The sequence below is a fragment of the Danio rerio genome, chromosome 8 (genome assembly GCF_052040795.2).
Source record: "Danio rerio strain M-AB ecotype USA chromosome 8, GRCz13ab, whole genome shotgun sequence".
NCBI classification, from domain to species: Eukaryota; Metazoa; Chordata; class Actinopteri; order Cypriniformes; family Danionidae; genus Danio; species Danio rerio.
This window is the reverse complement of record NC_141028.1, coordinates 26333060-26344004: the sequence shown is the minus strand read 5'-3', so window position 1 is coordinate 26344004 and position 10945 is coordinate 26333060. Positions and strand designations below refer to the sequence as shown.

The following is a 10945-nucleotide window of genomic DNA, read 5'->3' as shown; positions in this document are numbered from 1 at the left end:
TTCATGAAGGTAAAGAATTCACAGAAAATGTTTATTTAAATTGCAAATAGTGTGCTTAAATGAAGAGACTGCAGTCTGAGCGGAAAAGAGAATGGAGAAGGATGTTAGGAGTATGCCACTCTAAACAGTTAGGAACCACTGATATAGTCTAGATAATAGGTCATACCCATGATATCGAAAATGAGCTCAGATTCAATGCAAAAGTAGTGTAACATTACAATAGAGACGGAAATATTGCAATACTGTAAACAATTACTTTCAAATGACAGAAACTAACTAAATATTAAGTGCTACATTTTGAAAGAAATTTGCAAATGAAAGCAAAACCCAGGATGGTAATAAATAAATGGCTGTAAGTAACTGTCAGCTCTTATCTATGGTTTTCTAATGTTGTCATTAATGTTAATTGAGAAGAAGTTTTAGATAAAAAATTTTTACAAGTCCAGTTACATACAAACATTACTAAATTAGTTCATTTAAATTAAAAACATAATGAGTCACTAAATACCACACAGATATCCTTTAAAACTATTATTAAAATGAGAAATTACATCATGAAAGACTTATTTTATCTTTGCCATAATCACAGTAAATAATATTTGACTGTACATTTTTCAAGACACTTCTAAACAGCTTAAAATGACATTTAAAGGCTTAACTAGGTTAGTTAGAGTAACTAGGCAGGTTAGGGTAATTAGGCAAGTTATTGTATAATGATGGTTTGTTCTGTGGACCATTGGAAAAAAAAATAGCTTAAATGGGCTAAAAATATGACGTTAAAATGTTTTTTTTTTTATTCTAGCCAAAACAAATAAGACTTAATAATAAGTAATATTTATACTATACTCAATAAATAATAAAACTGCAGAAGAAAAATATCAGACATACTGTGAAAATTTCATTGCTCTCTTAAATGTAATTTTGGAAATATTTAATAGAGAAAAAATTAAAAGGTTTCCCAGAGGTGGCTTGCAGCAGGAAGAGCATCTGCTGTGTAAAACATATACTGGAAAAGTTGGTGGTTCAATCTGCTGTGTCGACTAAGATTAATAATGGGACTAAACTGAAAAGAAAAAGGGGGGATAATAATTCTGACCTAAGTGTGTGTGTGTGTGTGTGTGTGTGTATAACGTGGATGTGTGGGCACTTTAAGGCAAATTAGCCAACATTAGTTGTTTGAGTTATTGTGTTTTAAAAAGTCCCCGCGTGTTTTGAAAATGTTCTTTCGCGTTCCAAATGGAACCACGTAACTCTGACATCATCAGTGGCTAATTAACGCTGACTGAATCAAGCAGAAACCCTCATTGCTTCTTTCGACGACTAGTAGGTCAGTATTTACTGCGATTCCACACAACGGTGATAAAATGGCCTTTTCAAAGTTAATTTCCCGTTTAAAGAAAGCGTTCGGTATCAAGTGTGCACACGAACCACCCCGTGAGCCGCTTAAATCCACCGGCAACATGACAGAAAACCACCGTCATCCGATAACCGATGACCCGCCCCTCTTCCAAGCCTGTTTCCCCAGAAGAGCTACTGTTGATGGTAAATTAGGTTTATGAATTTTAATTACTAAAACAATGCTAAAACACACCGAACATGTCAGAGTAGCTGTTTAAAGATAAGAAATAAAATTGACTAGAAACATTTAAGAATTTTAGGTAGTTTCTTAAAAGGGACAGTTCACATAAACGTGAATATTCTGTCATAATTCACTCCTAAAACCTGTTTCAGGTGCTTTCTTGTGTTGAACACAAATACTGAATTCAGCCATTGACTTCCAGTATTTTGAGTTCCTACAGTGAAGTTTAATGGCTGCTGATTTCAGGAATATTCTTCAGAATAGGTCTATTTTTGTGTTTAAAAGAAGAAATTCATAATTAATTGAATTTATGCCTTTAGATATATAGTTTAAACATACTTTTTTATTGCTAATTATCACTTCAATACAGAAAAACTGCAAGATTATAATAAAATACATTGAGTGATGTCTTTGCAAATTAACTTCAAATATCTAGTCAAAAGAGTTACAGAATCATATTAATGATATTCCTTCCCCTCTTTAGATCCGCTCCCTGCACTGGAGATCCATGACCTACAGGACGAGCCGATCAGTAGCTCGAAATTCTTTCACACTGCTGTGAACAATCTGGAGCTGGAGGTTCTCCAACCTTCAATTCCTGATGCTCCAGCAGAAGAAGACTTGGACTCCACTGTGAAATCTGAAGTGAACAGCTTTGAATCTCCAGTAAGCCAGCAGTTCTCAACAGACGGCATCTTTGAAGCGTTCAGCGGAGACTCTGTGCAGGTTGACATCGACTCTGCACTGGATGAAGACTCGGAGTCTTCACTGAACCAGAAGGTCTCACAAGATGACTCCGCTGATGATTCTGCACTGAGTCTTACAGCAGATGATGAGACCTGTTTGGACAATAGTAAGTTTATTGCTAGAATTCATAACATTTGTTTAGGCTTATCAAACATTTTAAAATTATACAGTTGAAGTCGAAATTATTCGCCCTCCTGTGATTTTTTTCCATTTTCAAATATTTCCTAAATGATGTTTAACAGAGTAAAGAAGTTTTCACTTCCTTCATTTCCTAAAATCTTTTTTCTTATGGAAAAAGTCTTATTTGTTGTAAACTCTGTGTTTTATTTGGTTTATAATTGAATAAGATTTTGTGTCCAGTCAGCTAAATGTTCTTCTTTTTTAACAGATGACATCAGCTCCCGCTACAATCTGGGAAAGCAGCTCGGTGAAGGAGGTTTCGGCTCTGTTTTTGAGGGGATCCGCATACAGGATGGTCTGCAGGTATTCATTTCTGTAGACTCAAAACCTTTGATGAAGTTCACTATTTAAAGAACATCATCAGAAACATGCTTTCATTGTTTTGACATTTCTGAGAATTTAAATTGATGAAACCTCTGTTCAGGATTTGAATGAAATGATCTGGATGCACATGTTAATTGTTCGCTTATTTCTTTAAACAGGTGGCTGTTAAATTTGCCCAGATGACACCACGTATGCAAGATCTCTGCTCTGTAAGTACACTACACTTTCTGTTTTTCTCTTCTCAGTCACTGTGTTCAACTCAAAATGTCTTATATTTAATATTAGACAACAGGCTGTGGTTAAAAATCCTTGTTTGAAAACCAACATCATTATTTTGTTTTCAGTCTCATGACCAGCCACCTCTAGAGATCACCTTGGCAAGTATGGCCAGCAGTGGCTCCAGGTGTGCCAATATAATTCAGCTCCTTGACTGGCAGGTCTTCAAAGACCATTATGTCATGGTCATGGAGCGGCCTACGCCAAGTATGGACCTGGAGGCATTCCTGCAACTCAACGGAGGCGTCCTCACCGAGCAGACGGCACAAACTATCATGGGCCAAGCTGTTCATGCTGCCAATGTTTGCTGCTACCGGGAAGTATTCCACAGAGACATTAAGCTGCAAAACCTGCTTGTAAACCCAAACACACTGGAGGTCAAGCTGATTGACTTCGGCTGCGGAGATTACATGATGGAATCAGCATACTCCACCTTTTCTGGTAGGTGTTTTAAATAGGGTTGTCAAAAGTATCGACTTTGGGACTGACATTTTAAAAATGTCCAATTGAATGCTGTTAAACACCACTGATTGGCCATTGGTGTTCACATGCTCAGCAAATATGACTGTGATGAGTGTCAGTATCGATACTTTTGACAACACTAGTTATGAATGTACATAAGCCTTATTAATATACGGTTTAAAAGCTCAGTAATTAGCACACCTGAAACCCATCTGGTATATTTATCAACATGATGCTGACACAGAGATTTAACTAAATGTCTCTCCTCCAGGCACAGAAGCGTACATGCCGCCAGAGTTTTACAAAAGAGGATGTTACCATGCCAAACCAGCAACTGTCTATTCTCTTGGGGTTCTTCTCTTCACATTGCTGCATGGAGATTTCCCAACGACGTATGACCTGTACTACCTGGAGCATGACTGGTCCAAATTTACCCTCTCTCAAGGTGAGATTTTCATCAAAGAACAAGTTAAAAAACTGTTTACTAATAATAATAATAATAATAACAATTTCACCTCTCCTTTTGTTTTTCACAGAATGCTGTGATCTGATGTGGGCTTGTCTGCAGCAGATTCCAGAGCAAAGAATTCTTCTAGGACAGATGCCTTACCACGACTGGTTCATGCTGGAGTAGCCAGTTGACACCTTTGCTGTTAATATATAGTGTCTTGTTATTGTATTATTCACTTCTTTATTGTTACAGTTGTTTTTGTGTATGTCTCTAATAAAAATATATATTTTTGAACTCACTTGTGATGTGGCTTATATTGTGATCTAGTCCCAGTGACAAAAATCTGGCATGAGGTTTGAACAGCATCCAGTCATTTATAACACACACTGCAGTTGCCACTGGCGTCATTAAGGCACACTTTTAGAAACACATTTTTTAAGAATACAGTTCAGCGCTGACCAAAAACCTAAACATATCAGTCACTGCAACATCAGCAAATCATACGTATAAAAGTCCAATGTTTTATTGTGAAATCAGAGCTGTTTTTAGAAATGTTTTAAAATACAAATGTCATAACATGAGAATATGACATTCAATACAAAACATCTGCATTTTCACAATAAGAGCACCCAGTCTTATTAAGGTCATTGAGTATTCATTGCCCTCACGACAATTGTGCTTCTCAAACAAAATATTCAATGGTATTTCTTTAAAGTCAATTCTGATAGTGTAGTTTGTGCAGACACACTGAGGTTTATCCAGTGTTCAGAAGTCTGAATCATCCACATTATTTTATACGCCTCCAAAAACATGTTTACTACACGAATGTCCAGCGTTTGCTAAACAAATAGAGGTAACACTTTACAATAAGGTTCATTAGTTAATGCATTTACTAACATGAACTAATCATGAACAACACATGTAGAGCATTTCTTAATCATAATTGAACATTTACTAATGCATTATTAACATCCAAGTCCATGCTTGTTAACATTAGTTAATGCACCACTAGTTAACAAGAACTAACAATGAAATACTGTATTTTCATTAACTAACGTTAACTAACATGAACAAATACAGTAGTAGATGTATTGTTCATTGTGTGCTCATGTTAGTGAATGCATTAATTAACATTAACTAATGAACCTTATTGTAAAGTGTGACAAAAATAGACTGTTCAACCCTTTATGTTATCACTTTCTTACAACATCTCCAACTATGCTAAAAGCAACGAGTTTTATAGGAAGATGTTGCAATAAAGTAATAATGTAAAGGGTTGAACAGTCTATTTATAGTAATGTGTTTTGGGAAACGGGAGTGACAACTGTATGAAATCCAAAAGTTTGCATTCTTAATCACCTGTTTCTAAATGGTCTGTTGCTAAAAGTGAGGGGGACGTATCGCCCCTGTCCCCCACGGTTGCTACGCCCCTGCTTACAACATCTCCAACTATGTTAAAAGCAACAGGTTCTATAGGAAGAAGAAGAAGAAGAAGAAGAAGAAGAAGAAGAAGAAGAGGTAACATTAAATTTTGATGGTCCATTTGAGTATTCTCATATGATTATAAGTAGACTGTTGGGTTTGGGTTAGGGTTAGTGTAAGTTGACATGTATTAGCAAAGTTTCTTGTAGTCAGTTAAATGTCTGTTGAAGGAGAATATCAAGCTGATTATATTATCAACAGATTTTAAGCAGACAGTCTACTAATACTCAAATGGACCATCAATATAAAGTGTTACCCCATTCTTTAATAATGCCCTAGAAGAAAGAAAATCAGCTTCATTTTCATCTCTAATAGTCCACATTTTCTGTAAGGCTGGTGGTGAACTTCATTCAACCTTCTACCAAACTGAGGTACAAAGTAAATCTAATCTTTGTTTAAGATGTTTGTCAGATTGAAAAATAATTTAGAGATTATTAATTCAATTTCTAAACATCAGACCATTAAAAACAACAGCTATTGAGATGTGATCAACCATCACTGCTTCATGTTTTGGTTTTCACAGACAGATTAATCTCTATTATGATTTGGATTTGTAAAATGGATGAAGTGTGGTCATATTTGTGATTTGATTTACCTGGATTGATCATCTGGTTCCTCTGAAACACAGGCTGTAGATGGAGAAGAGCTCCGGACTGCAGGTTTGATGGTGGATTTTGGTAAAAGAGGAGCTGATTTTACTCCGCTGACGTCTCTTTAGGCTGTTAGAGAAAAACAAACTTTTTAACATTTCTATTTATTATTTTTAGTTACAAACTCATTATTAAACACAATATCCACTGATTTTTTCATTCACTCGTTTTCTTTTCTACTTGGTCTCTTTATTAATCAGGAGTCGCCACAGCAGAATGAACTGCCAACTTATACAGCATACAGTATGTTTTACACAGCGGATGCTCTTCTAGCTGCAACCCAGCACTGGGAAACACCCATGCAGTCTTGCATTCACACACATTCACTACTGCCACTACTGCTTTTGACTGTGGGGGAAACCGGAGCACCCGGAGGAAACCCACATGAACACGGGGAGAACATGCAAACTCCACACAGAAACGCCAACTGACCCAGGCGGGGGCTTGAACCAGCGACCTTATTGAACCTGTGTGAGGTGAAAGTGCTACCCACTGAGCCACCATGTCGCCATTCCACTGATTACAGCACAGCAAAATACTTCAAAACCACCAAAGATGATTATGAATGGATTAAAGCAAGTTAAAGTAATTCTCCCTGAAGAACAAAACATTTGAATCCTTCGGTTGGATTCAAGCTTGAAAAACTATTACTGAGCATTAAAAAATCATCTAAAGACTTAGAAAACAGACCCCATATTCTATTGCTGATTAAATTATCACTGTATGTGTCGTATTATTATGAACTAAATGTATGAATAATGAATTAAATGTAGCTGAAATAGAATACAGCCCTGGTATTACATTACAAAACATAAACACACACAATCCAAGAAAATGCTTTAATATAATGGCAGGATTTACACTATGATTATCCAAAAAACAACTAAAAAAAAACTCAAACTCACCGTGCGTCAGTGGAATAAGAAGAAAAAAAACCCAGCTCAATCCTCCTGTGATATTGATGTGTGTAGAGGACTCTATTGGGATAAATAGAGCTCAGACCAGACGAGCTGCAGCATTTTAGATCATCTAAAGAGGTTTCACAGCAGATGATGGAAGTTCAGCCTGGAGAACATTGCAGTAGCCTAATATACAAATCACAAGTGCTTGGACAAAAGGTTACGCAGCCTGCTCTGTTACAAAGTGTTTGATCCTTCTAATTTTGTGTAAAGAAAACAAAGCTTGCACAATCATGCAGGTTATGTGACCACTGAAGGACAGCTGAGCATCAAGACTTCTGACTGAATTAAAGGTTTAATTGTAGATGACCCTAGCTGAATAGTGAAGTTCAGATGTCTTTGTCTTAGTCGCTTTAAAATTGAATATCATTTATAAAAATAGAAAGTTTGATGGATTCTTGATAGTGAATGTACAAAACAAACAAAAGATAAAAACTGATCTGAACTTTCAGACGTAACTTAAAAATACACGCATAAGGCACTGAAAAAGCAAAAAAATAATAATAATTATGTGCACAAGTATATATATTATTACATCAAATGCAGCAAACAACAGCTTTGTAAAACCAGAATTGTACAATATTATAGCACAACTAATGCAAGAAAATCAGTGTTAGATTCAGATAAAGAGGATTTGATTTATTTGGTTTGCATTTAAAGTTCCTGTCTGTAGCCATGTTTAAAGAAAGACATATCTGTAAAACTGAAGAAGCTAAAGATGAAACAGCAAATGATCAAAACCTTCTTTATCAGCATTTTAGCTACAGCTAGGAACTGTTTCATAGCAATTTGATGTCAATCCTCCAGCCTACCGTTATATACAGACTGTCATTAAAGCAGCATCCACAGAGACATGTCCATTATTCTTCTTAAATACAGGATTCTCTATACATATTTCTTGTTCCTTTACAAGGCTAAACATTATAGGCACACAAAGATAAATTTCTTTAAATATTTACAAAGGCATAAATCATTTTTTGAGAGGATCTAACTGTACATTCACCTTATAAATGACTGATGATTGTGAAAGAAGTCTGTGTTACTTATGATCAGCGCAGTTTGTGATGCTCATTTGGAGCCGAGATGATCTTCAAATATTCTTCTGTCTGCCTGTGTGTGTGTGTGTGTGTGTGTTGATGTTGTTAATAAATAATGTGTTTGTCGTGTTTCTACTCCTCAGTAAAAGTGATGACATCATACTGGATGCCCTGCTGTTGCAGTTGTTCCAGTTGTTCAGGTGTGGCTTCAGTGTAAACCGTCTGAGTCATCGCCGTATCTGCAACAGTTACACACACACAGAGAGAGCAAAATTTAACCTTAATAAGAGTGCAAATTGTAAGCATTTTAAGTGATTTTGGTCACACTTTATAAAAAGGTTCATTAGTTAATGTTAATTAATGTATTTACTAACATGAACACACAATGAACAATACATTTACTACTGTATTTGTTCATGTTAGTTAACGTTAGTTACAGTAGTTCGTTGTTACTGTAGTTCATGTTAACTCATGGTGCATTAACTAATGTTAACAAGCATGGACTTGGATGTTAATAATGCATTAGGAAATGTTCAATTATGATTAAAAAATGCTGTACAAGTGTTGTTCATGATTAGTTCATGTTAGTGAATGCATTAACTAATGAACCTTATTGTAAAGTGTTACCGTGATTTTTAAGCATTTGTTCAGAAATTGTAACATTTGTAGCTTTTGTATTCATTAATTTGCATCATGTTATTTTACATCGGTTCAATTTCTGTACCTTACTGTAAAAGAATGCTGTGTTCCACACTATTCCTTTATCTTGTCCCAACCCAAATTAAGTTAACCTAATCATTCTTATAAATTTAAGTGAATTGAATATAAAACAGTTAAGTTAAAGTTTTTAATAAGCTAAAAAGTCATTTTTGGGTGTTAAACACTGTTAAGACTCCCCAGAAAACCAGGAAGCACCATACAATTTTCTTCATATCTTTGCGCTATCATATTTTTCTATGCTTTTAAATTGTTCATTACATTTCATGCATATGCACTCCTCTTGCAAAATCATTCTAATCATGATAAAATTATGAATTCTCTACAAATACAGCTATTTAGGTAATCTGGTGAAATTGTTTTCATAACACAATACACTAACTGACAAAAGTCTCGTCATAACTTGACTTTTAGTTGATCGTTTGGAAAAGCGGCAGAAGGCAGATTTTTTTTTTGATGAATCATTTGTTGAACTGCATCTCAATTATCACAAATACTGTAGAGGACCTATTGGAACCAAGATTCTCACAGAAGCCAGCCAAGTTTGGTGATGGAAAAGTCATGGTTTGAGGATACATTCAATATAGAGGCGTGTGAGAGATCTGCAGAGTGGATGGCAACATCAATAGGAGAGGGCAAATTCTTCAGCGAGATAGTGCTCCTTCTCATACTACAGCCTCCACTTCAAAGTTTCTGAAAGCAAAGAAGGTCAAGGTGCTCCAGGATTGGCCAGCCTAGTCACCAGATATGAACATTATTGACTATGCCTGAGGTAAGATGAATAGGAAGGCATTGAAGATGAATCCAAAGGATCTTGATGAACTCTGGAAGTCCTGCAAGAACACTTGCTTTGCCATTCCAGATGACTTTATTAATAAGTTTAACTCATTGCAGAGATGTATGGATGCAGTCGTCCAAGCTTATGGGAGTCATACTAAATAAAAATAAAAATTTTCACAGCACCATGACTTTATATTCTATACTGTACATTATTTCTGTTAAGTGACAAGATTTTTGTCTAAGTGAAGTCAGACCTTACTGTCCTAATTAAATAATTAAAAATCAAGGCATGATCCTATTTTATTTTGGTAAAATATGTGTAATCTAGAGGCCTTTGCCTTTCATATAGGCCACATCTGATACTAAACTAGAAGTCAAGTTATTATTTGTTATTCCTAAAACTTGGATAGGCAACAAGATTTTTGTCAGGTAGTTTTTATATGAAAAAAAACAAAAAACAAAACTTAATATAAAAAATAATTTTTTTCCAATATCGTGCAGCCTTAAAAGATTGTATTAAATAGTTCTATATTTTGCATTTAAAGTGAAAAACTTGTAGGGTCAAAGGTGAAAGGTCATACCAGTGACCGCTGAATGTGCAACTGCTTCCAGGTCTTCAGGGGCCACAACCTGCTGTTCGGTAGTGATGGGAACATACTGGATCTGTCCATCCTGAGACACAGCAATCTGAGACACAACACAGAGGAGATTTACACTGACACCAGGGTATATTTACACAAAAAAAGTCTGTACTACAAACTAAATTTGAAGTGTTGCTGTAAAAATGATTAAAAATGCTGTACTATTCATGTCAGGCCAGTAGTTGGCAATTTCTCTTTGTAAAGTTAGTACACTATGTGCCTGCAAACATATGGTCTTTACTGTCTGCCACTGTTATTTTAAGTACTCGTGCATGGCTACAGACTGAACCTGTAATCTACATTGAAATGGCAAGTGATTTACAAAAACATAATTTTGTGAAAACAAAGATTATATCTGGATCATATTCAAGAACTTGGTCTTTAAAACCAGTTTTCGAAGGTTTGTGTTTTTAGGCACCCTAAAATGCCACAGTTATGTAATAAATGAATGTTCAAAATGCAAAAACAACAACAAAAAACTAAACAATGAACATTTTTGATTAAGTTAAGACAGATTATCCACTGCTTTTACTGTTACCTATACTGTTAAGTACATTTCTTTATATTCTAAATTGCACTTTTTAATATGTAAATCACAGTTTCCACAAAAATAATAAACAATTAGTTAATTATTACTAAACCATGATGAAAAACTATTTA

The 10945-nt window shown here is 35.3% G+C and overlaps 2 protein-coding genes across 5 annotated transcripts in view; one reads left to right on the top strand and one right to left on the bottom strand.

Annotated features, from left to right (window-relative positions):
* Positions 1 to 21: 21 nt before the first annotated feature.
* pimr142 (Pim proto-oncogene, serine/threonine kinase, related 142) lies at positions 22 to 4313 on the top strand. The gene is made up of 7 exons (XM_087264718.1): positions 22 to 1542; positions 2064 to 2432; positions 2715 to 2809; positions 2989 to 3039; positions 3175 to 3547; positions 3840 to 4013; positions 4105 to 4313. Exons 1-7 carry the CDS (start codon positions 1365 to 1367, stop codon positions 4200 to 4202), a joined length of 1338 nt encoding a protein of 445 aa, XP_087120844.1. The 5' UTR covers positions 22 to 1364; the 3' UTR covers positions 4203 to 4313.
* Positions 4314 to 7723: 3410 nt separating this feature from the next.
* Positions 7724 to 10945, bottom strand: part of znf335 (zinc finger protein 335) — a 28376-nt gene continuing 25154 nt past the window's right edge. For all 4 annotated transcript variants that reach the window (XM_087264650.1, XM_087264652.1, XM_087264651.1 and 1 more), the window contains exons 27-28: positions 10226 to 10331; positions 7724 to 8386 (exon numbers count right to left, since the gene is read on the bottom strand). In XM_087264650.1, coding sequence (XP_087120776.1) covers positions 8280 to 8386; positions 10226 to 10331 — 213 coding nt within the window. In that variant the 3' untranslated portion in view covers positions 7724 to 8279. The remainder of the gene's footprint in view (positions 8387 to 10225; positions 10332 to 10945) is intronic.